The 27,227-nt window shown below is 47.7% G+C and overlaps 1 protein-coding gene across 1 annotated transcript; it reads left to right on the top strand.

Annotated features, from left to right (window-relative positions):
• Window positions 1-15,734: 15,734 nt before the first annotated feature.
• On the top strand, window positions 15,735-16,646 carry LOC147982205 (uncharacterized). The gene has a single exon (XM_087516236.1). It carries the CDS (start codon window positions 15,735-15,737, stop codon window positions 16,644-16,646), a length of 912 nt encoding a protein of 303 aa, XP_087372362.1.
• The last annotated feature ends 10,581 nt before the right edge of the window (window positions 16,647-27,227 follow it).

Genomic DNA, 27,227 nt, shown 5'->3' with positions numbered 1-27,227 from the left:
GTTTCATATATTGTGTTAGCTAGCTATAATTAATAGAGAGAAGTGTCCTCTGTTATGTCCGTGCTTGGTCGACGCTACGTACTATACATACGTATAGAGAGGACTAGACACGCTAGCTAGCTAGTAAGCAAACGAAGGAAACAGAAGATCGTCATGAACATATATGCATACAGAGAGAAGTGATATCGACCACCTCTCCTTCTCCAAGAGATTGGTCGAACAACAAGTTCTCGTATATCTATCTGACACTACCGGCTACATATATACAATAGTTATCTCTTACAAATATAATCATACGGACTCAGGGTCCACATAGAATTCTCCGTCTTCAGGGATCACGTGGTCAAGAAAGAATGCCGCCAATTCCTCTTGAATTGCTCGCATGCGAGCTGGTGCTAGGAGTTCATCCCACTCCCGAAACATCTAATTTGAAGAAGGGGGTCAATACATATATATATATATATATATATATATATATATATATATGAATGAAACTCAACACAAATGATGGTAATAAAATAAAATTGTGAATTTTGTTATTTACGTACTTCATATTGTTCGTTAGAGTACCCGCCCCGCTCACAGGTCGTGTGGCGGATGAACTCGCAGATGTAGTATCCACAGAAATCATTCCCTTGTTCCTGCCACAACCACTTTACAAGAAATAAAGGTCAATCAAACTGATAAGCAAGAATGCTAAATGGTATTGATGAAACTAGCGCTTGAATCACTAGGAGATGCGCGGAACATGCTACTATAGTACTTACTTTCGGGTGTCTAAATTCCAGCTCCTTCGGCAGTCCCGGAACTGTTTTGGTGAATTTTCTCCAAACCCTGCCGGACAAAGAAAACAATTACTTGATATCAGGAAATGAACAAAGTTGCTGATATGGTGGATAATGATCGATTTAACTTACTTCTTGAGGATTTCAGTCATGTCCGCATACTCCTGGGGATCTTTTCGTTTAGAGTACAAGACGGTTACTACTCCCTGCTCAAGCTTAATCTCTAGGAGAATATAGTGGAAACTGCACACACATGCATAACTCATGAATTACATTACTATAACCTTGACTAATATATAAGGGAAACCGAATACGCACAAGACAGTAACACTCACTTGAAGTTGTAAGGAAAGAGTATTATATCTTTGTTTTGATTTCTTACGAACGATCGTAGCAAGTTGGCCTCGGTAGCTGCAGCATGAAGTTTAACCTGAGTTGCATCTATGAGATATGTGTTAATGAACCCAATATCACCGACTTGTCTTTTCTTTAATTCGGCGATCTTCAATCTGCATAATATAGTGAGGATGATTATAAATACATGCAATGAAAGAGCTAAGCTATATAGAGAAACTTAATGACAGAAGTAGTACTACTTACAGACAGTAGCAGGCGACCGTTGTTTTATCGAGGGCTAATTGATTGAAAAACTGATAGAACTCCTCAAATGGAACAGGCAACAGATCAATTCCAACGAGGTCATGCTCCTTTTTAACTTTCACATACAAAGTACTCCTCCCCCCCAGAGTCTCAGCAGATTTTCAAGTACCAATCATGCAATCTTCGCATCATCGTTGATAGAGATCTTTCATCTTTGACGAGAGGCTTCCCGTACTCGTATCTTTGTATCTGCACGTCCATGGGTTCATAATGTACTTCGTCGGGCAGGTAATCTGCAACATTGCTATAACCGGGCACCATCCTCGGATCATTATCGACGTTGTGGCTAGGCACCTTGAGCGGGGGGCACGATTGCTTCGCTTGTTCGCCGAGCTGGGCAATTTGTTTCCCAGCTCGTCGTTCTTTCAGCCTTTGATCACTAACAGTACTTCCCGACCGCTCTGCTTCGGCAAATTCCTTTCCAATAATGCGGTCATAGTTTCCTTTCGGCGGATCAGACTTCGGTGGTTTTGTCAGGGCAGCCAGAGTGCGCTTCACTTTCACCCGATCTACCTTCTCCTCCGGAGGTGGATGTTTCTTTACTTTCACCCCTTCAAAGAAGTTCCTCACTTCTTCTCGCGCGATCTCGGAGTTCTCCTCTAGGGTCCTCTCATATGGTAACTTCTCTGGAGTCTTCAGAGAAGGACCGAATCTGTATGTCCTCCCGCCTCTGGTTGTACTGCTAGACGCCGACCGAGCAGACGGAGCGGTTGTCTTCTTTACTTGCTTAAGAGGCGGAGGAGAAGGACTACGACACGCCGGAGCAGCTGGAGCGGCGGCAGGTCTCTTCCGCCCTTGCTGACGAGGCGGAGAAGGAGGAGGCTGGCTGCTCGGGCGCGTCGGCGCAGGCGGAGAAGGAGGCGGAGTACCGCCACGCGCCGGAGAAGGAGCCGGCCGAGGGCCCCGATCGTCACTCGCTGGAGGAGGAGGCGGTGGAGGCAGAGTGCCCTGACTCGCCGGAGGAGGAGGAGGAGGCGGTGGCGTGCAGTTCGAAAGGTTGATGAACTCCTTCCGCCATAGGCATGGAGTCTTCAGAGCAGACCCCAGCCGAGTCTCCCCTTCACCGGTAGGGTGGTCAAGCTGGAGGTCCTCAAATCCCTCCGTTATCTCATCCACCATCACCCTAGCATATCCTTCTGGAATCGGCCGGCAGTGAAAAGTTGCGCCGGGTTCAGTAGGATAAACAGAGCCAACAGCCGCCTGGACCTTCAAATTCATCCATTGCATCATAAGGTGGCAATTTTGAGACTCCGTTATAGCATCCACGGGATAGCTGGCAGGAGCCGTCAAGGCATGCTCCAGCTAAAGCAGCTCGGTGGAAGCCACGCTGCTTCTGCGCTGAGATGGCGGGGTAGCTTCGGGGGAGGCTTCGGCAGTATGTTTGCTGCGATTTGCTTCTTGTTCCTCTATCGCATCTACCCTTGCTTGCAGCGCCTGTATTTGGGTCTGTTGCACTTTTTTCCTCCTCTCATGGGATTTGTAACCGCCTGTGTCCGGAAACCCAACCTTCCACAGAATGGAGCCTGGCGTGCCTCGTGTCCGTCCAGGGTGCTCTGGATTCCCGAGGGCCATTGTGAGCTCGTCGTTCTCTCTGTCTGGAAAGAACGTCCCTTCCTGCGCTGCTTCGATATACTGCTTAAGCTTACTGACTGGTATGTCCATTTGATCGTTCATCCAAATGCACTTCCCTGTTACAGGGTCCAGGGTTCCGCCAGCCCCGAAGAACCAAGTCCGGCAACGGTCTGGCCAGTTAATTGTCTCTGGTTCGATCCCTTTATGAACCAGATCATTCTCAGTCTTGGACCACTTAGGCCGGGCTACGAGGTAGCCACCTGACCCCGTGCGATGGTGAAGCTTCTTCTTCGCAGCATTTTGCTTGTTTGTCGACGACATCTTCTTACTCTTTTCTGATGTCTTATGGGCCACAAATGCGGGCCAGTGATCTCTGATCTTCTCATATCTGCCCTTGAATTCTGGTGTCTCATTATTTCCGACAAACTTATTCAGCTCTTTCTTCCACCTCCTGAATAGTTCTGCCATCCTCTTCAGAGCAAAAGACTTGATTAATTTCTCTTTAACTGGGTTCTCCGGATTATCCTCAGGCGGTAGGGTGAAATTTGACTTCAGCTCAGTCCAAAGATCATTTTTCTACATATCATTGACATAAGACACCTCAGGGTCTTCTGTAGCCGGCTTAAACCATTGCTGGATGCTTATCGGGATCTTGTCCCTAACCAGAACCCCGCACTGAGCAACAAATGCGCTCTTTGTCCGGAGGGGTTCAATAGGTTGGCCGTCGGGCACGATTGCTATGATCTCAAACTTTTCATCCGAGCTCAACTTTTTCTTCGGGCCTCGTCTCTTTACCGAAGTTGTGCTCGATTCGGAGGGCTAGAAAAAAGAACAAAGACTTAATTAATATGTGTACATACCGAAACAATGAATGCATCAATCAGCTAGTCAGCATAGGCTTAACTAATATATATACCTGGCCGGACTCGGTTCGGTCACCGGAGCCGTCATCACGGTCTCCTTCTTGCACCGGCATTGGGTCACCGGAGCCGTCCTCATGTTCTTCTTCTTGCACCGGCATTAGGTCACCGTAGCCAGCTTGTTCACCCTCTCCTTCCAGACCATCGGTTTCGTTGAGAAACAACGAGATGGCATCACTTCCTTCTGCGATTATGTTCCTCAACAACGCTTCTTTTGTTGCTTTGTTTAGGGCGGTGTCCATAGTTTCTACAAATATTTACAACATGGAAATTATTATTCAAACATGACAGATGGATATATTAGTGCCAAACGTAGAACTAGCTACCTAATCATAGTAAGCTATCGGGAGGGGGTATATATCGACAACGACGACACTACATCTATGTCCCTCGACGACCCTCGTTCCCGATAAAAAAAAGAGGAAGAAGAAGACAAAAAAGAGGAGAAGAAAGAATAGAGGAGAATCTACTCTATTCTTTCTTCTCCTCTTTTTTTTCTTCTTCCTCTTCTTTTTTTATCCTCTTCTTCCTCTCATGTTCGAGAGGATCGCCGAGGGGTCGGGAGGTTGCCTAGTGTCAAAGGATTCAACAAAACCATGTCTTCATCATTAGGCGAAAGTAACATGTGCATGATGGTACGAAGCTCTTCAAAGTTGTTCTGGAACGGAGTCCCAGATAGGATAATTCGAATTTTGGTACAAAGTTCAGAAAGAGCCTTCCGAATATTGCTATTTGGAAGGCCTTTGCTGAATTCGTACCAAAAGGCGGATTATTCTATCCGGGACTCCATTCCAGAACAACTTTGCAGAACTTCGTACCAACATGCCCTGGTTACTTCCGGCTAATGATGAAGGCATGGATTTCTTCAATATGTTGACACTAGGAAACCTCTCTCGACCCCTCGGCGATCCTCGACCCCTCGAACCCTCGGCGACCCTGGGACCCTCGACCCCTAGACGACCCTCTTCTTCCACTCATGTTCGAGAGGATCGCCGAGGGGTCGGGAGGTTGCCTAGTGTCAAAGGATCCAACAAAACCATGTCTTCATCATTAGGCGAAAGTAACATGTGCATGATGGTACGAAGCTCTTCAAAGTTGTTCTGGAACGGAGTCCCAGATAGGATAATTCGCTTTTTGGTACAAAGTTCAGAAAGAGCCTTCCGAATATCGCTATTTGGAAGGCCTTTGCTGAATTAGTACCAAAAGGCGGATTATTCTACCCGGGACTCCATTCCAGAACAACTTTGCAGAACTTCGTACCAACATGCCCTGATTACTTCCGGCTAATGATGAAGGCATGGATTTCTTCAATACTTTGACACTAGGAAACCTCTCTCGACCCCTCGGCGATCCTCGACCCCTCGAACCCTCGACGACCCTGGAACCCTCGACCCCTAGACGACCCTGCTGGAACCCTCGACCCTCGACCCTATAGAACCCTCGAACCCTCGACCCTGAAACCCTCGACCCTTAACCCCTTAACGACCCTCGACCCTAGTTCCCGACCCTCGACCCCTCGGCGATCCTCGACACCCTCGTTCCTGATAAAAATTAAGAAGAAGAAGAAGAAGAAGAAGAAGAAGAAGAAGAAGAAAGGAATAGCTAGAGGAGAAGATCGAAGAAAAAAAGAAGAAAAAAAAGAGGAGAAGAAGAAAGGAATAGTGGAGAAGAAGAGAAAATAGAATATATTCTCTATTTTCTCTTCTTCTCCACTATTCCTTTCTTCTTCTCCTCTTCTTTTTCTTCTTTTTTCTTCTTCTTATTTATTTCTCCTCTTCTTTTCCTCTCCTCTTCTTCTTTCTTTCCTCTTCTTATTTTCTTCTTTCCTATCCTTCTTTTTCTAAAATTGTAACTTTTGCATATATAAAACTCTTTTAAAATTGTAACTTTCTATATAAAACTTTCCTATCAGGAGGGGGAGAAGATCGAAGAAAAAAAAGAAGAAAAAAAAGAGGAGAAGAAGAAAGGAATAGAGGAGAAGAAGAAAAAATAGAAAAAAACCTTTCTTCTTCTCCTCTTCCTTTTCTTCCTCTCCTCGTCTTCTCCTTCTTCCTCTCCACTAACATAAAATGCACTAACCTAAAATGCAACAAACATAAAATGCACTAAATCGACCAACTAACCTAAAATCAGTGATAAAATGCACTAACCTAAAATCGATATCTACTAACAACTTAAAAAAATTATTACATATATGAAAAAATGCATATATGAAAAAAAAACATCATCATATCATCAACAGAAAAAAACATCATCATATCATCAACAGAAAAAAACATCATCATATCATCAACCTAAAATCAGTGATAAAAAGGGCACCGGCGGCCGGACCGAAAGTGGCGGCGTGTGGTCGGGGCGACGACGACGGGGTTGGGGAAGGGGCGGCGCACGCGGCGACGGCGACGGGGTCAGGGAAGGGGCGGCGCGCGGCAAGCGCGGGGCGGGGCGGGCTCGGGGACGGGGCGGGGCGACGACGGGCTCGGGGACGGGGCGGGGCGACGGCGCGGGGACGGGGCGGGGCGGGCTCGGGGACGGGACGGGGCGACGACGGGCTCGATGACGGGCTCGGGGACGGGGCGGGGCGACGGCGACGGCGACGGGGTCAGGGAAGGGGCGGCGCGGGGCGACGACGGGCTCGGGGCGGCGTGCGGCGGGCGCGGGGCGACGACGAGCTCGGGGTGGCGACGACGACGACGAATGGCCTGGGGGCGAATGGGAGCGGTTGGCCAAAATTTCACAAGTGTTGGCTTATATAGCCAGAGCAATGGTCCCGGTTCGTGACACCAACCGGGACTAATGCCCCTCTTTGGTCCCGGTTGGTGCCACGAACCGGGACCAAAGGCCAATTTTCAGCAGCCGAAAGGGCGGGAAGCGGCGGCCTTTGGTCCCGGTTGGTGGCACCAACCGGGACTAAAGGGGGGCATTGGTCACGGTTGGTGCCACGAACCGGGACCAATGCCCCCTTTAGTCCCGGTTGGTGCTACCAACCGGGACCAATGGCCTTTGCTGCCCCGCGCCCAAAAGTTTAGTCCCACATCGCTAGCTGAAGGGCGCCGGCACTGGTTTATAAGTGCGGGTGTGCCTCCCCATTCGAGCTCCTCTCTAATGCAGGCTTTCGGGCCTAAACTTGCTACTGCCTGTGGGCCTATTGGGCCTTCTGCGGGCCTGAATCCTGGCCCATGTAGGGTTTCTAGTCGTATTCAGGCCATGGAGGCCCAGTAGGAGGCATTTTTTTTGGTTTTTTCTTTTTTATTTCTACATTTTTTTGGTTTTTTATTTTTTTATTTCTACTTACAACTAAATACTTACAGTTTTTTAGTGATTTCTTTTTCCTTTTAGGTCACAAAAATTATAAACTTTCTGTTAGTGCCATTAGTTTTAAATTTTGAATAGTTTAAATTTGAATTTTTAAAAATTTGTGTGAATCACTAGTTTATGAATAACTTTACTATAAAAATAGAATTTTTTTTCTATTTATTTTTTATTTATACTTACAACTAAATACTTATAGTTTTTTAGTGATTTCTTTTTGATTTTAGGTCACAAAAATTATAAACTTTCTGTTAGTGCCATTAGTTTTAAATTTTGAATAGTTTAAATTTGAATTTTTAAAAATTTGTGTGAATCACTAGTTTATGAATAACTTTACTATAAAAATAGAATTTTTTTTCTTCTTTGCTATTTATTTTTTATTTATACTTACAATTAAATATTTATAGTTTGATTTTAGGTCACAAAAATTATAACATAATATTTTAATTGATTGTTTTTATTTTCATAAAAGTTTTGTAGTTCATTCTGTTTGCTATTAATTCATTCTTTGAGCTAAATGACTCTGAAATTGGAAAGCATTTCAAAATGAACTCTGAAAAGGTTGAAAGTTGGCATGGTATCATCATTTCACCCACATAGCATGTTCCAAAAAGTAGAGAGGGTTATGACAAAAACTTGATGCACTTCATGTACAAAATGGACAATCACTTTCGAAGTATCAAAGTTTCGAACCATAAGACATGAAAGCATTTCAAATGAACTCTGAAAAAGTTGAAAGTTGGGATGGTATCATAATTTCACCCACATAGCATGTGCATGTACAAAACGGACAATGGTAGCATGTTCGTCTGTTACAAATTTGGCATGGTATCATCATAATAGTTGCGGGAGAAAGTCTTCACTTTTTCTTCGCTTGTGTCATTTGCTTATTGCGCCGTAACCATGGATAATATTCATTGTTTATCAGGATGCTTGGGTCATCCTTGACATTGAAGGGAGGAATTTCATGAAACTTTTCATAATCTTCAGACATGTCTGTCTTGCCGTCCACTCCCAGGATGTCCCTTTTTCCTGAAAGAACTATGTTGCGCTTTGGCTCATCGTATGATGTATTCGCTTCCTTATCTTTTCTTTTTCTCGGTTTGGTAGACATGTCCTTCACATAGATAACCTGTGCCACATCATTGGCTAGGACGAACGGTTCGTCAGTGTACCCAAGATTTTTCAGATCCACTGTTGTCATTCCGTACTGTGGGTCTACCTGTACCCCGCCGCCTAACAGATTGACCCATTTGCACTTAAACAAAGGGACCTTAAAATCAGGTCCGTAGTCAAGTTCCCATATGTCCACTATGTAACCATAATATGTGTCCTTTCCGCTCTCGGTTGCTGCATCAAAGCGGACACCGCTGTTTTGGTTGGTGCTCTTTTGATCTTGGGTGATCGTGTAAAATGTATTCCCATTTATCTCGTATCCTTTGTAAGTCAATACAGTCAAAGATGGTCCCCTGGACAACAAGTACAACTCATCACAAACAGTGTTGTCACCTCTGAGACGTGTTTCCAACGAACTGCTGAATGTCCTGATGTGTTCACATGTAGTCCAGTCGTCGCACTGCTCCGGGTGTTTGGAGCGCAGACTGTTCTTGTGTTCATCGACATACGGGGTCACCAAGGTAGAGTTCTGTAGAACTGTGTAGTGTGCTTGAGACCAAGAATATCCGTCCCTGCATATTATTGAGTCTCTTCCAAGAGTGCCTTTTTCAGTCAGTCTCCCCTCATACCGCGATTTAGGGAGACCTATCTTGTTAAGGCCAGGAATGAAGTCAACACAAAACCCGATAACATCCTCTGTTTGATGGCCCAAGGAGATGCTTCCTTCTGGCCTAGCGCGGTTACAGACATATTTCTTTAGGACTCCCATGAACCTCTCAAAGGGGAACATATTGTGTAGAAATACGGGCCCCAGGATGACAATCTCGTCGACTAGATGAACTAGGACGTGCGTCATGATATTGAAGAAGGATGGTGGGAACACCAGCTCGAAACTGACAAGACATTGCGCCACATCACTCCTTAGCCTTGGTACGATTTCTGGATCGATCACCTTCTGAGAGACTGCATTGAGGAATGCACATAGCTTCACAATGGCTAATCGGACGTTTTCCGGTAGAAGCCCCCTCAATGCAACCGGAAGCAGTTGCGTCATAATCACGTGGCAGTCATGAGACTTTAGGTTCTGAAACTTTTTCTCTGGAATATTTATTATTCCCTTTATATTCGACGAGAAGCCAGTCGTGACCTTCATACTGAGCAGGCATTCAAAGAAGATTTCTTTCTCTTCTTTTGTAAGAGCGTAGCTGGCAGGACCTTTATACTGCTTTGGAGGCATGCCGTCTTTTTCGTGCAAACGTTGCAGGTCCTCCCGTGCCTCAGGTGTATCTTTTGTCTTCCCATACACGCCCAAGAAGCCTAGCAGGTTCACGCAAAGGTTCTTCGTCACGTGCATCACGTCGATTGTGGAGCGGACCTCTAGGTCTTTCTAGTAGGGTAGGTCCCAAAATATAGATTTCTTCTTCCACATGGGTGCGTGTCTCTCAGCGTCATTCGGAACAGCTAGTCCACCGGGACCCTTTCCAAAGATTACGTAGTGTAAATCATTGACCATAGCAAGCACGTGATCACCGGTGCGCATGGCGGGCTTCTTACGGTGATCTGCCTCGCCTTTGAAATGCTTGCCTTTCTTTCGACATTGATGGTAGGTCGGAAGAAATCGACGATGGCCCAGATACACATTCTTCCTGCATTTGTCCAGGTATATACTTTCAGTGTCCTCTAAACAGTGCGTGCATGCGTGGTATCCTTTGTTTGTCTGTCCTGAAAGGTTACTGAGAGCGGGCCAATCGTTGATGGTCATGAACAGCAACGCCTTAAGGTTAAATTCTTCCTGTCTGTGCTCATCCCACGTACGTACACCGTTTCCATTCCACAGCTGTAAAAGTTCTTCAACTAATGGCCTTAGGTACACATCAATTTCGTTGCCGGGTTGCTTAGGGCCTTGGATGAGAACTGGCATCATAATGAACTTCCGCTTCATGCACATCCAAGGAGGAAGGTTATACATACATAGAGTCACGGGCCAGGTGCTGTAATTGCTGCTCTGCTCCCCGAAAGGATTAATGCCATCCGCGCTTAAAGCAAACCATACATTCCTTGGGTCCTTTGCAAACTCATCCCAGTACTTTCTGTCGATTTTTCTCCACTGCGACCCGTCAGCGGGTGCTCTCAACTTCCCATCTTTCTTTGGGTTCTCACTGTGCCATCGCATCAACTTGGCATGCTCTTCGTTTCTGAACAGACGTTTCAACCGTGGTATTATAGGAGCATACCACATCACCTTCGCAGGAACCCTCTTCCTGAGGGGCTCGCCGTCAACATCACCAGGGTCATCTCGTCTGATCTTATACCGCAACGCACCGCATACCGGGCATGCGTTCAGATCCTTGTATGCACCGTGGTAGAGGATCCAGTCATTAGGGCATGCATGTATCTTCTCCACCTCCAATCCTAGAGGGCATACGACCTTCTTTGCTGCGTATGTACTGTCGGGCAATTCGTTATCCTTTGGAAGCTTCTTCTTCAATATTTTCAGTAGCTTCTCAAATCCTTTGTCAGCCACAGCATTCTCCGCCTTCCACTGCAGCAATTCCAGTACGGTACCGAGCTTTGTGTTGCCATCTTCGCAATTGGGGTATAACCCTTTTTTGTGATCCTCTAACATGCGATCGAACTTCAGCTTCTCCTTTTGACTAATGCATTGCATCCTTGCATCGACAATGACCCGGCGGAGATCATCATCATCGGGCACATCGTCTGGTTCCTCTTGATCTTCAGCAGCTTCACCCGTTGCAGCATCATTGGGCACATCGTCTGGTTCCTCTTGATCTTCACCAACTCCCCCCGTTGTAGCATCACCGTATTCAGGGGGCACATAGTTGTCATCGTAGTCTTCTTCTTTGCCGTCTTCCATCATAACCCCTATTTCTCCGTGCCTCGTCCAAACATTATAGTGTGGCATGAAACCCTTGTAAAGCAGGTGGGAGTGAAGGATTTTCCGGTTAGAGTAAGACCTCGTATTCCCACATTCAGTGCATGGACAACACATAAAACCATTCTGCTTGTTTGCCTCAGCCGCATCGAGAAACTCATGCACGCCCTTAATATACTCGGAGGTGTGTCTGTCACCGTACATCCATTGCCGGTTCATCTGCGTGCATTATATATAATTAAGTGTCCAAATCAATAGAAGTTCATCATCACATTAGAACCAAAGTGCATACATAGTTCTCATCTAACAACATATAGCTCTCCAGAGCATCTAATTAATTAAACCATACATTGAAACTATGTAAAACATTTCAATGCGAAAACAAATGCGATCATAATCGCAACCAAGGTAACAATTGATCCAACGGCATAATGATACCAAGCCTCGGTATGAATGGCATATTTTCTAATCTTTCTAATCTTCAAGCGCATTGCATCCATCTTGATCTTGTGATCATCGACGACATCCGCAACATGCAACTCCAATATCATCTTCTCCTCCTCAATTTTTTTTATTTTTTCCTTCAACAAATTGTTTTCTTCTTCAACTAAATTTAACCTCTCGACAATAGGGTCGGTTGGCATTTCCGATTCACATACATCCTAGATAAATAAAATCTATGTCACGTTGGTCGGCATAATTTTCATAAACAATAAATGAACCAATAGTTATAAAGATAATATACATACCAAATCCGAATCATAGATAGGACGAGGGCCGACGGGGGCGGATACCAAAACCATCGCACTGTATAAGATGCAATAATAAATGTAAGAAAATGATACAAGTATCTATCTAAACATACAAGTAAGAATATTTTTCCTTTCAGAAAGAAGATAAGAACAAGAGGCTCACCACGGTGGTGTTGGTGATGAGATCGGCGTGGGTGATCGACGGCGGTGAAGACGGGGACGGGGCGTGACAGACCGCTAAATCTAGACAAATCTCGAGGAAAATGGAGCTTGGAGGTCGAGCTTCGAGAGGAGAAAGCTTAAGTAGTGTGGCTCGGGCATTCCATCGAACACATCATGTGCATAGGAGGTGAGCTAGAGCACCACAAAGCCCTCTCCCCCTCGGCCAGAAAAAAACAGAGCACTGTGCTCTGCTCTTGTGCGAGGGGGTATATATAGGCACCTCATTGGTCCCGGTTGATGACATGAACCGGGACTAAAGGGAAGCCTTTGGTCCCGGTTCAAGCCACCAACCGGGACCAATGGTGGTGGGCCAGGAGCGAGGCCCATTGGTCCCGGTTCGTCCCACCAACCGGGACCAAAAGGTCCAGACGAACCGGGACCAATGGCCCACGTGGCCCGGCCGGCCCCCTGGGCTCACGAACCGGGACCAATGCCCACATTGGTCCCGGTTCTAGACTGAACCGGGACTAATGGGCTGAGCCGGCCTGGACCATAGCCCTGTTTTCTACTAGTGTAACTCAACAACACACATCACCGTTGTTTTTTTACTTCAACATTTCATGCTGTGTTTTTGCTGGTATGAATTTTTGTTTTTGTTTTTGCCAACCAGTCTAATAATCAGCAATGTAGTAAAAAATTTGATGTCATTTAGTTATGTGTCCCATGTTTGTTCAGACAACGGAAGTAAGTTCCAACGGTCCCATGTTTGTTCAGACAACGGAAGTAAGTCCCATGTTAAAGGTGCGATGGCGTCCCAACGGTCTTCTTGCTCTCGCGCACCCACCGCCACCGCCTGCCCAATGCGCGGTCGCCGCGGCACCCAACCACAGCCCCACCCGCCGGTCGCTCACTCCGAGGTCCGGCGGCCAGATAACACCCCAAGACGGAATGGAGTTGGTGCGGCGACTCCATCCCACACCGTCCCTGACGCGCCGCTTCCGGGTCGGTCTCGTCCCGCCTCGGCCGATCTGGAGCCAGACAACGGCGGCTGGGTCGAGGTGCGTAATCGTCGTCGTCAGCGCCGTCAAGACGAGGCGCCCTCCGTCAGTCGGCCCGTCCGCACCAAGCTTTGGATTCCTAGATGGCTGGTGGGCAGATGCTTTCGGTGCCTGGACTCGGGTCACAATAAAGCGGAGTGCTTTGGGGAGATTCGATGCCATCGTTGCTGGGAATCCGGCCACATCGCCCATGATTGCCCTCCACGCCCAGACTCGTCGCTTTCCTCCCCACCGCATCTCAGATCCGACCGCTGCCCGCCCACCCGCGCCTCCACTGTGCTGTCCTCGCGTGCCCCCATTGCCTCCAACAACGCTACGTTCTGTCCAGCCGGATCTCGTCCCAGCCGCCCCGCCACCGTCCGCCAGCAAGCCCCGCCCCGCCCGCCACCCCGCCACCCGTCGCCGCCAGTCACGATGGCGCACTACCCCCCTCTTGCTCGCCACCGCTTTCCGGGGGAGATCATGACCCATGGTGACCTAGATCTGCGGCCGGAACGGGGGGGCGGGCTCATCTCGCACACGGCTGGTATGGAGGAGCTGGAGGCGGACTTCCGCAACCGTGCTCTGCTTGCCACGGTGGGGGGGAGGCGGCCTGCGGTTTCGCCCGAGGCGTTGGTCCAGTCCCTGGCTCGAATTTGCGGGGTGGAAAGGCGACATGTCAGGGTCGAGGTCACCCACCCCGCCGATTTCTTCATCACATTCGCATCCAACGCGGATTGTGACAGGGTGTTCTCCTTCTCTGGCAAGCTGCGCTGCGCGGGGGCACCCATTGCCTTCTGGCGATGGCACAGGAGTGCGCTTGCATCGAGCGGCAAGCTCGATTTCTTCTGCAAGCTCGGGATCGAGGTCTTGCCGGCGAGCGCCTGGGAATGCGGGGCCATCAGCCAGCTCATCAACAACCTGAACGGCCAGCTTGTTGAGATTTTGCCCCCGGAGGACCGTTGGCAATTGGAGGTCACTGCATGGATGCGCAACCCGTCGGGATCCCGAAGATCTATGATCTGGAGGTGCCAGAGCCGGTTGGACTGATGGATTCGTTCAAAGAGGAGCTCCCAATGTCACCACCTCTCCCTGCTCCGCCTACTGAGAGGGTAACTCTGCTTCACCCGCTCACCATTCACGTCCTGGATGTGGTGGATCGCACTGTACCATACCTCCAGTTTGATCCCAACTTCGAGCCTGAAGATGACGAGGATGTCACGCGGAGGCATGACTACTCCCGGTGCTGCTACAGAGGGAGGATCGACGGCACCGGCAGGGGGAATGTGCCCAACTCGGGCGGTCACCCTTTTGGAGGACCAGGAGGATATGGCATGGCGGGTAACTGGGGTGGTGGCCGCAGGGTCGCCGGGCTCTTGGCGCCGGCAGGGGGCATGCCCGTACGGTTTCTGCAAGCCAGCGGCCGGTCCACCGCCACCGCCACCGCCATTGCTCATTCCTCCGGCCATGTCAGGGCCACCACCATAAAGATGGCGCCCGCTGGGGGTGTCGACCGGTCCGGATCGCTGGCAGCAACCGCCGTCGGCTCGGGAGCAGGTGTTGACACGCCGGAGCTGCAGCGATCCGTTGCTTCCACGGCAGTTGGCTCCATGGCGTTGGGTACTACCCCGGTCATCGACAAGGCATCATTCTGGGGCGTTGCCATGCCACGACGGCTTGCCTTCAGCCCGGTTTCGCCAGCTAGGGCGGTGCAGGAGACGAGGGTGCACGATGGTGAGCTGGTGGAGGACGAGCTCAACCCATCGAGCTCTTCAGTACATGCTAACAACCCTGATGTAAGCGCTCATCTGCTGGTAGCCAATGGCACCCCTGGCTCACCGGGCGCTCTTGGTAACGATACTATGGCTACTGGGCATGGGGATGCAGAGCTTCAATTGTCTGATGACATGATCCAGACACAGCACAACATCCAGGCAATCTCGGTTCGGAGCATCCCGGGAAGCAGCAGCACTCCGAGCCCAGTGCGCACTCCTGTGGTGGTGCCACTTGAGCAACTTCAGCTTCTCCCTCCTGTGATGAGCAAGGCAGACCAAGGCAGGCCGCTCGGGCCTTGTGATGCAGAAGTGGCGCTGCTACAGGCCATCGGGTGCACACCTGCTCAATCCATCTTGGGGCTCAGGCCGGCAGCGTCGGCACCGGCACGTCGCAAGAAAGCCCTGCCACCTAACTTCACGCCAAGACGGAGTGCCCGACTCAGCAAGAACAACGACGGTCGCAACACGGGTCCAGTGCAATGGGCCCAAACTGTCCTGTTGCGGCGCATGGGGGTGATCAAGGCTGAAGAACATGTCTCTGATGAGGCGCTTGCCGAATACCTCAAGCTGTTCGACAAGCCGCTCGCCCCTCATCACATCAAGGCGGTGGCGGCCATCTTCGCTTCTGAAGATGTCGACTTCGACGAGCCGGCGCACCATGGTTTCTGCGCCTTCGACCTACCTGAGGCGGTGGAACCATGCGGCGCATAGGTGTCTACACGCGGATTCGGTGGTTGTACCAAGTTATCCATGGATATGTCACTTGGTGTCTTGGTATGGAATGTTAGGGGGCTCAATAACCCCGCTAGGCGATGCTCGATCCGGTTGTTTATGCAGACTTGCAATGTACCTCTTGTTTGTTTTCAAGAATCCAAGTTGGCTGTTGTAGACTCGGTGGTGATAAGCCAGACTCTCGGGCCAGGTTTTGATAATTTTGACTTCTTGCCAGCAGTGGGCACCAGGGGTGGTATTCTGTTGGCATGGAAGGTAGATCACTTGCGTGTAACTGATATTCACAAGGGCGAATTCATGATCTTGGCTAAGGTTCTCTCTCTGACAGACGGAAAGGAATGGATGGTCTCCACAGTGTACGGTCCGCAAGGAGACGAAGATAAGGAGAGGTTTCTGAATGAGATTGTTCAGTTCGGTGACCAAGTTCAACTGCCATGGATCCTCAATGGGGACATCAACCTGGTGTGCAGCGAGGAGGAACGCAGTTCGCGGAGGGTCAACAGAAGGCTGATGCACAAGTTCAGACACTCTATCAACAGGTTGGGTCTCCATGACATGCCAATGGTGGGGAGACGCTTTACGTGGTGCAACCAACAAGAAAACTCTATCATGGCCAGGCTGGATAGAGTATTTTTTAACAACTCCTGGGAGGATTTATATCCTATTAGCGACCTGCTCCCGCTAAGCTCCACGATATCTGACCATTGCCCTTTACTTCTCACATGCTCTTCGGCGAGGCCGCGGGTGCGCAGATTCCGTTTCGAGAACTTCTGGTGCAAACTACCAGGATTCTTCGACACGGTTAAAGCAGCATGGGAGGAGCAGGTTTACGGGTCTGACCCCATGAAGATTTTCAACGCCAAACTGTTGCGGACCGCCAAGGCACTTCGGCGCTGGGGCCAGAAGAAGTTGAGTTTCTTGAACCTGTAGTTAAAAAAAGCCAGCGAGGTGATATTACGTTTGGATAGTGCCGAGGAGAGCAGACATCTATCTGAGGCCGAGAGAAGTTTGAGATCCTTTCTCAAAGGGAAGTGCCTTGCGTATGCTTCCCTGGAAAAGGGTGCGGTTAAGGCAGAGAGCGAGGGTGAGGGATCTACGGGAGGGTGATGCCAGCTCCAAATATTTTCATATGAAGGCTAATGGTCGCCGCAGGAAGCACCTTATCCCATATCTGAAAACGGGCGACAGGAAGGTCACATCAATTGAGGACAAGTTGGGCCTTGCAAGGGAGTTCTTTGGTAACCTGATGGGAAAGCCGACCAAACGTGGACACTCTATCAACCTGGATGTGCTTGATCTGCAGCAACTGTCCGCGGAGCAGGCACGTGCCTTGGAAGCCCCATTCACTGAGGAAGAAGTCAAGCGGGTCATTCAGGATATGCCATCCGATAGGGCGCTGGGGCCGGACGGCTTCACAGGCATGTTCTTCAAGGTTTGCTGGGAGATCATCGCGGCAGAATTCATGGCCATCATGAAGGCACTGTATGAGGGACGGTTCGCCTCTTTTGGATACCTGAACAGCTCCATTCTCACGTTGCTGCCTAAAAAGAATGATTCTCTGGACATCAGCGATTTCAGGCCGATTAACCTCATCCATGGTGCAGCGAAGATTTTCGCCAAGGTTTTAGCTGTTCGGCTGGCCCCTCTGTTACCGGCCCTCACATCGCAGGCTCAGAGTGCTTTCGTCAGCAGACGTAACATCCACGAGAACTTCAAATTTGTGCGCAACACTGCTAAGCTGCTACACCGTAAGAAGCTACCATCGTTTCTCATGAAAATAGATATTTCTAAAGCCTTCGACACTTTATCTTGGGAATTCCTCCTTGAGATTTTGAGAAAAAGGGGCTTTGGATCGAGGTGGTGCGCCCGGATCTGCGGACTTTTATCCACGGCCTCCTCCTTTGTACTCATCAATGGTGAGCTCTCGGAGGCCTTTGCTCTCGGTCAGGGAGTCCGTCAAGGAGACCCCCTTTCGCCAGCTCTTTTCATCCTGACCATGGACACCATCCATTGCATACTACAGTGGGCAGCACAACAAAAATTACTCTCTGATTTGGGATGTCAAAGCAAGGTACCTAGGACATCTATATTCGCTGACGATGCAGTTATGTTCTTCAGACCAGTGCCCTCGGACCTGCGGGTTATATCGGAAATCCTAAAGTTATTTGGGGAGGCGTCAGGGCTACGGATCAACCTTCACAAAAGCACGATCACGTGCATCCGCTGTGAAGACGACCTTGCCATGGCAGTTGAGGGACACTTCCAATGCAGACGACAACAATTCCCGATTCAGTACTTGGGCTTGCCACTGTCTATCTTCAGGCTTAGGCGCCATGATCTGATGCCCCTAATCGACAAGTTCTCCGGGAAACTCAAAGGGTGGAAGCCGAAGATGCTAGCCACGGCGGGCCGCCTCTCCCTTACACGATCGGTGCTGATGGCGCTGCCGATCCATTTTATGGCTGTGCTACCACTCCCGATGTGGGCCATTAAAATCATCAACAGAAAATGCAGAGGGTTCGTTTGGAAAGGAGAAGAACAGGTTAGTGGGGGGCACTGCCTCATGCCTTGGGCAAGGGTTTGCATGCCAAGGGAATTTGGAGGACTAGGGATCATTAACCTTAAGTGCTTTGGGATGGCCCTGCGCTTCAAATGGTCGTGGCTGAGGAGGGACTTGGAAGAGCGGCCGTGGCATTGGCTTCCAGACAGCACGGAAAAGGAAGTGCAGGCCATTTCTGATGCTGCTTGTCGAATGACTTTGGGAGATGGAGCGAGGGCTAAGTTTTGGACCGACAATTGGCTCCCGAACAGACGCTCAATCGCGACCATGGCGCCGGCCCTCTATTCTTTTGTCAGGGACAAGGGCAGATCGGTCAGAGAGGCTCTCCACAACAGATCTTGGATCAGGGACATCACTGGAGGGATCTCCCTCGTTGCCATAGCACAATACCTTCAAGTCTGGGACTTGGTTCAGGAAACAACCCTGGCTCCGGACTCCCAGGATCGCCTTGTATGGAAGCTCACTTCGGACGGCCAGTTCTCCGTCCAGAGTGCATACCAACTCTTCTTCATGGGCAACACCCGGTTTGCCTGCTCTAGACCAATATGGAAATCCAAGGCACCTCCAAGATGCAAGTTCTTTATGTGGTTGGCGGTCCACTGGAAGTGTCTCACGGCAGACAATCTTGAGCGAAGGGGCTGGCCATCCAACGGCATATGCCCACTTTGTGTGCAGGAGCCGGAAAACTGCTCACATTTATTTGTAAATTGCAGATTTACACAGCAGCTCTGGCGGAGCTTCAGGACATGGACGGGGGCTGATTTCCATGTGCCCAGCGAGCAGTTTGGCACGACGGAAGACTGGTGGCTGAAGGCGAGGGTGGCGATCCCGAAACCGTCACGGAGGAATTTCGACACGATCGCTATCCTGATACACTGGAGGATATGGAAGGAGAGAAACGCGAGAATTTTTGATAATGTCGCCAGCACCGTAGACAGGGTGCTGGAGTTGATTAAGGAAGACATTACAATGTGGCGGGCTGCAGGTTGCATCTGCGACCTGTCGGCGAACGCCTAATTTTGTGTTGGGACCCAGCTCTAGTCCGCCTAGACTGCTTCCCGGCTGTACTATGTACTTCTCTTCCTACCTAATATAATTCGGCCACCGGCCCTTCGAACGGAAGTAAGTTGTAGTGTGTTGTCTTTTTTGAAAACTATTTGTACGACTTTGTCTCTTTTAGATTTTGTTATAGATGTTGTGCGTTAAGCTAGGCAGGGGGAGTTGTGCATTAATTTCATATATGTGAACATGAAGGTGCAGATTTTTCTTGACAATATCATATAATTTGTAGAGATAGATTTTGCATCATATATATATATATATATATATATATATATATATATATATATACATACACACACACACATACATGGATATGTTGCAAACTTTATTTAATACCCCATGCACCCTACCAAACAAGTAAAAGTGGGTCGGATTGGGAACTTTTGCCCTCATGCACCCTCCATGCACCCTACCAAACACACCCTTAGTACCTCCTCTCATGCTTGCGCTCTTAAACCTGAACTTAATTTCTAAGGGCATCTCCAGCCGTTGGCCCCTCCAGGACGCATAAAAATCGCCCCCTGGGGGCGAGCTGGCGATACAATCGGCGCTGGGGGCGGTTTTGCGCCCAGTCGTTGCCCCCAGGTGCCGAAATTGGCCCACTTTGCAGCCCAATTTCGGCGAATAAAGGGCCCATATGGGCGAGAAAAGGCCCATATTCGGCGTGGTTTCGCCGTGTCTCGGCGTTCAATTATCAACACAATTATTTCTTATCACATATTTCATCACAGAAAAATCAAATACTTCAACAAAATAGTACAACAACAAATAGTTCAATACAAATTATATAGTTCAACAAATAAAAACATGTATTTCATCACACGGCGTCTCCCTTGAACCTCCATAGGTGCTCAATCAAATCTTTCTGCAGTTGATGATGCACCTGTGGGTCTCGGATCTCCTGACGCATACTCAGATAGGCAGTCCAAGTTGCCGGTAGATTGTGATCAACTTCGGCTAGAGGCCCCTGCCTATAGTATGGTTCAGTGTCAAACACTGGGTCTTCTTGCTCGCTCTCGATGATCATGTTGTGCAAGATGATATAGCAAGTCATAATCTCCCACATTTGATCTTTGGACCAGGTCTGAGCGGGGTACCGAACAACAGCGAATCGAGATTGGAGCACACCAAATGCCCGCTCGACATCCTTCCTGCAAGCCTCCTGAACTTTCGCAAACCAGGCGTTCTTGCCTCCTGCCGCAGGGTTTGAGATCGTCTTCACAAATGTCGACCATCTCGGATAGATGCCATCTGCTAGGTAGTACCCCTTGTTGTATTGGTGCCCATTGATCTCGAAGTTCACCGGAGGAGAATGGCCCTCAACGAGCTTGGCAAAAACAGGAGAGCACTGCAGCACGTTGATGTCATTGTGAGTTCCTGGCATACCAAAGAAGGAGTGCCAAATCCAGAGGTCCTGTGTGGCCACCTCGCCGCGGATTTTCATTGCTCGCCAGCAGCTGGGCGAGGGCGGTGAGCACCATGAGATGCTCTTCTTCCTGGACGTCGGCCACGGCTTCCTCCTCCAGCAGCGCGGCGAGCTCTTCCTCGTCATCCGAGTCCATCGCCGAGTTAGGCAAAACGCCGAACACCTTGCGCTCGGTGGGCGTGTACCCGCCGCTAAACCGCGCCTCCACGGCCGGAAACGGCGGCCGGAAACGCCCAGCTGCTGTGGGAGGGGCTGCCGCGGTGAAGCGCTACTATTTTTCGGCGGGGAATGGCTATCTAGCGGAGTAGGGCGGTGGCTGTCGCCGAGATATAGCTAGTGGTGGCCGAGGGCGCGGGGGGTGCGAGGCGAGTCGGGGGAAGAAAACCTTGACTTTTCCCCTGTCGGTGTGGGCCAGGCGTGCTTTTCCCTAGCGCCGGAGCCCCCAACTGCTCCCCAGCACGCCGGGTTCGGCCTGTGACCGCCGGGCGGAAAAAAGGTCCGAACCGGCGATTTTCGGCGTCCTGGGGGCGCGACTGGGCCGTTTTTTCGGTGCCGGCGCCGAAAAAGTAGCCTGGGGGGGGGGGCTGTTGGGGGCGCGGCTGGAGATGCCCTAAGTGGTTATCTTTCGATGTCTTGCTTCTATTACAAGTAAATGTTTTTCCTTTCTTTCATTTTGTTTTCTTACTTGAATACATATGCTAAATGATTATTCTTACTAACTTGAGCATTAGTTGCTTAACCAAAATGTGGAACCGGCACCCTCGCGTCAAGACGCGATCCTAATCTAGTGGTTGGAGAATAGAGGCGAAGCAGCTGAGCCTGAATTGTGTGCGTGCGTGATGAATTGGCGATGCAAAGATGTGCTTGGGTGCGCTGCATGCATGTGGATGGCATGCTGGGTCTTTCCCAAAGCTGCAGGGAGTAAACCTGCATGTGTTTTGTTTGGGCCACTACCAGGTAAAAAATAAATCTGGGGGGGGGGGGGGGGGGGGGGGGGTGGCATGGCCCCCTCAGCATTGTACATAGCTCTGCTGCCGCCGCCACCGCCAGAGATATTAATTAGCGAGACACACTTGGAAGAAATTAATCAGAGTACAAGAACCGCTTTGCATAAGAACCGTGAGCAGTCGTGAACCACTTAACATTAAGCAACCAATTCACAAAGTTATAGATTTCATAATTTTAAAACCGAAATAACATCACCTTATCGTGAACTGAATAGGGTTGTCGATTATCTAGGGAATTTTGGTAGTAGTGGCGTGATAAACCTCCTGATTTTCTAATTCCTTCAACTGTAACAGATATGATCATCTATTATATATAAAAAGTATTTGATAGGATCACTAGAAAAAAGAGAATACTTTAGAAAATCCCACATTAATTAGAAAGATCTGGCGCTTTATTCGTATAAAAAGAAATCTATTATCTATCTATTATATATAAAAAGTATTTGATGTGATCACTAGAAAAAAAGAGAATATTTTAGAAAATCCCACAATAATTAGAAAGATCTGGCCGCTTAATTCGTATAAAAAGAAAACATAACCGTTGGATGGAGACAATTTTTGTTTACAACATAACCATTGGATGGAGACAATTTTTTTACAACATAAAACAGTAAAAATATATAAAAAGTATTACTTGTTGCTGTCGCTTTAGTCCTTTCATTCTTTTATCCTTAAACGTGAGTTGCTGCGGTGAATTAGCAGCTCATTGGTGGATCCATGAATCGGCGGTGATGAATTAGCAATTTAGTGGTAGGTTGTGCGAGTTAGCCAGGTAGATTAGCAGGCCATCAGTTAGAAAACAGTGGTTCTTCTCTTGCTTGCATCCACTGTTCTTGCACATACTCACATGCTGATTTCTTGTGATTGAATTGTTTTGAGTTTCAGAAAACAGTTAGCCTGGAATGTTAGAAAATAAAATTTAGAAACCCCAAACAACTTCAGGAGGGCCTACAAAAGACACTTGTGTCTATTGTTTTCCTTAAAAAGATGTTGTATCATCATCCTAAAGATTTTCCACCTTATCTACCTAAGCTTTTGCTTTGTTTCTTTGCAGGCGATTTGTCACGGTTTTGTGGTCTTTTTGGAATATTTGGCGCAAAAGAGCAGAATCTGAGCTGACGGAAGCATGTCCTGCAGCACGCAGAGGATGGATGGGCACATATTCGCTTCTCCTCGATCCGTGCAAAATCTCATGTGGCTTTCCCGCGCCGCGAGCACAGCTGTGATGAGCGTCACCTCTGAGTACCGAGGGTTGCTCTCTCGCAGCGGCCGAGTGGGAGTAGGACGTGATCGCTGTTGATGATTCCTTGGACTGAAATTTCTTCATCGAGCCATTGGACGAAGACAAGCAAGACGGCTGTGCGTTTCTCTACAGGGCTAGGCTGGTCCGGGCGAATCTCCTGCCAATCATGCCGTGTCAGTGCATTTTGCTTTAATCTCAGTTGCTTGCAGGGCACTGTGCTTTGTGTTAAATGAAATCGGAGAGGGGGCTCTTTTTTTATCAAAAGAAAAAAAATCTCAGTTGCTTGTGTCAGCCGATCAATGTTCAAGCAAGAAACTGAAGTAACAATTTATCCCTTGATACCTTTTCATCGTTTGATCAATGTTTGAGCAAGAAATTTGAAGCGCACGCAGATGCATCTTCTCTGCCATAACAATATATGGTTTTGCCGAGAAGGATAGTACCAAAAAAGAGTGAATCCACCATATTCTTTTAATGCCACATTGTGAAACCTTTTCATCTCTGGCTGATCTGTCTTTGCCCACCCTTACTCCTCGATGTAACTCTGTGTAGATGACTAAGCTATTTATTCTGTTTATTTGCAGGTTGATTTGTTGTGACTGGTTCCCGGTTCTGTGCTCTTCTGAAGGTGAACACATGCCAGGAAGGAAAGCTTGTCTGGTCGTGGCGCGGCATAGGATGGATTGATGGTTGCTTCCTTTCGAACCACACAAACCCCTTCTAGCATGGTCGAGATGATCAAAATGGAGGAGGGTATCAGTATGTGGCTGTTTGTTTCCTTGGTACTGAAATGCTATCAAGCAGCTGGCTTCAGTGGCGGCGCTTCCTGTAGACCAACAGACACCACAAGACATCATAATGACCTGAAGCTCCGTTGGTGAGGAGCATTGCCGCTGCTGCAGGTTAGGGAGGAGGGTCGGGGCAACCACGAATCCCGTCCTGCACTGCTTCAACACCGGCCTATTCTAGCATGAATCTTCTACCGTAAGGTATTTTCTTGTGCACTTGGATGCTTGTACCAATATTTAAGGCTTTTCGTTCGTGAAATTGAGCACCAGCTGGTCAAACTATAGGTTTACTTCATGTTTCTTCCCTTGGTAATTTACAAATCTTTCCTGTATTGATGATCTGGTCCCAAATTTCGTCTGAAATTGAGGAGATGTGATTTTCAGCCCTCAAGCAAAAAAGTGATTGAGGGTTCTAGCTATACGACGAAATTAATTTCAACAGTTTAAGTTTTCACTACACTTTTTGCAAACACTGGTTAAATTTCCTTTTGCCAAGAAGACCTCACATGCTTGAGGTTGAGGTTAATTTCCTGTCTTCAAAATTATGATATAAGGATTTTATGCTGGTGTTTAAGTCAGCACAACCTCTTCTTATTTTTTTGTGTTTTTAACCTATACGTGTGCAAGGGCCATTTGTTTGACAGAAATAGAGTTGTTACCGCAAGAGGTACAAATCAAGGACCGAGGAGGGACGAGTGCGGATTTGATCTAAGTTGGGTTACTTTCTACGAATAGATGGTGTGATTGCTTTGTCATTTCATTTAATTAATAGAAAATTAATGAGGCAATTGGAAGAATCGAGCAGCAATTTTACTACAGATCTGCGCCATTGATTTGGTCATCTCTGTCACTAGCAAGTTGCATAAGAAAGAGTGTGGCGTTGCAGAGACGTGAATGAAAAAGTTAGTCTGCGAGACAGTTATAATTGCGAGTCCCTCAATTATAGAGCGGATCCAGGTGAAAGATGTAGGTGGTGTGCGGATTGAACTCTAGATCGGGAACCTGCAGTATTAGATGGACGATAACTATGCTTACAATTGTTGATCGAGAACTGTGAGGTATGTGCTTGTCCCTCTTCCACCCATATCAACATGTAATTTTGTAAGAAGCTAATTTAGTGTAGCAAGAACATCATGTTTTATACACGGACTGCAGATCGATGTACTTTGTCCGTCTTTTCTTCACCAAAGCATGCGTTGTGAGATCATGATTACTACCAGGTACAACATTGCAATTTATTTTCCAGAATGTTCCTTGAACACACTCCCAAGTTCCCAACCATCCGCAATTATAGTCTCCTCAATTCAGATGCATAGGAATGCAACTTTTATCCAAGAATGTGCAACAAAAGCATGTTGTTTGTATCTGTTGACCATTGAAATCCCAAGACCAATGCATGGAGAAGTAGCATGTGAACCCTAAGTTATTTATTGAGAAATTAAACCACATATTTGACTACTTATTGATCTCCGAGCTCTATAATATTATCCTTAATCTGTTTTTTGTGAAGACAGAGGATGAGAAAGAAACAGTATCCAGGACCGTGTACTATACTAACATTCTAATTGTGGGTCTGTGCCACCTATTTCTATTTTGAAGTTGTTCTTTTAGGAACAGATGATTACTGATAACCCACAAGTATAGGGGATCGCAACAGCTTTCGAGGGTAGAGTATTCAACCCAAATTTATTGATTCGACACAAGGGGAGCCAAAGAATATTCTCAAGTATTGGCAGCTGAGTTATCAATTCAACCACACCTGGAAACTTAGTATCTGCAGCAAAGTGTTTAGTAGCAAAGTAATATGATAATGATGGTAACTGTAACAAAAGTAAAGAAAGCAAAAGTGATATTTTTGGTATTTTGTAGTGATTGTAACAGTAGCAGCGGGAAAGTAAATAAGCGTAAACCAGTATATGGAAAACTTGTAGGCATTGGACCGGTGATGGATAATTATGCCGGATGCGGTTCCTCATGTAACAGTCATAACATAGGGTGACACAGAACTAGCTCCAATTCATCAATGTAATGTAGGCATGTATTCTGAATATAGTCATGCGTGCTTATGGAAAAGAACTTCCATGATATCTTTTGTCCTACCCTCCCGTGGCAGCGGGGTCCTATCGGAAACTAAGGGATATTAAGGCCTCCTTTTAATAGAGAACCGGAACAAAGCATTAGCACATAGTGAAAACATGAACTCCTCAAACTATGGTCATCACCGGGAGTGGTCCCGATTATTGTCACTTCGGGGTTGCCGGATCATAACACATAGTAGGTGACTATAGACTTGGAAGATAGGATCAAGAACACACATATATTCATGAAAACATAATAGGTTCAGATCTGAAATCATGACACTCGGGCCCTAGTGACAAGCATTAAGCATAGCAAAGTCATAGCAACATCAATCTCAGAATATAATGGATACTAGGGATCAAACCCTAACAAAACTAACTCGATTACATGATAGACCTCATCCAACCCATCACCGTCCAGCAAGCCTATGATGAAATTACTCACACACGGCCGTGAGCATCATGAAATTGGTGATTTAGGATGGTTGATGATGATGACGGCGACGAATCCCCTTCTCCGGAGCCCCCAACGGACTCCAGATCAGCCCTCCCGAGAGGTTTTAGGGCTTGGTGGCGGCTCCGTATCATAAAACGCGATGATTTCTTCTTCTCTATTTTTTTCTCCCCGAAAGCAAATATATAGAGTTGGAGTTGGCGTCGGAAGGTCTCCAGGGGCCCACGAGGTAGGGGGCGCACCCTAGGGGGCGCCCCCACCCTCGTGGACAGGGTGTGGGCCCCCTGGTCTTCGTCTTTGGCGAGAATTTTTTATTATTTATTATAAGATATTTCGTGGAGTTTCAGGTCATTCCGAGAACTTTTGTTTTCTGCACATAAAACAACATCATGGCAATTCTGCTGAAAACAGCGTCAGTCCGGATTAGTTTCATTCAAATCATACAAGTTAGAGTCCAAAACAAGGGCAAAAGTGTTTGGAAAAATAGATACGACGGAGACGTATCAACTCCCCCAAGCTTAAACCCTTGCTTGTCCTCAAGCAATTCAGTTGACAAACTGAAACAGAAAAAGAAAGACTTTTACAAACTCTGTTTGCTCTTGTTGTTGTAAATATGTCAAGCCAGCGTTCAAGTTTTCAACAAATATTATAACTAACCACATTTGCAATAATTCTCAGGTCTCATAATTACTCATATCAATAGCATAATTAACTAGCGAGCCATAATAATAAATCTCGGATGACAACACTTTCTCGAAATAATCATAATATGATATAATAGGATGGTATCTCGCTAGCCCTTTCCGAGACCGCAAAACATAAATGCAGAGCACCTTTAAAGATCAAGGACTGACTAGACATTGTAATTCATAGTAAAAGAGATCCAATCATAG

This window comes from Triticum urartu, chromosome 3A, assembly GCF_056163025.1.
Source record: "Triticum urartu cultivar PI428250 chromosome 3A, HENAU_Tu73, whole genome shotgun sequence".
Taxonomy (NCBI): Eukaryota; Viridiplantae; Streptophyta; class Magnoliopsida; order Poales; family Poaceae; genus Triticum; species Triticum urartu.
This window is presented reverse-complemented; position numbering and strand designations above follow the sequence as displayed.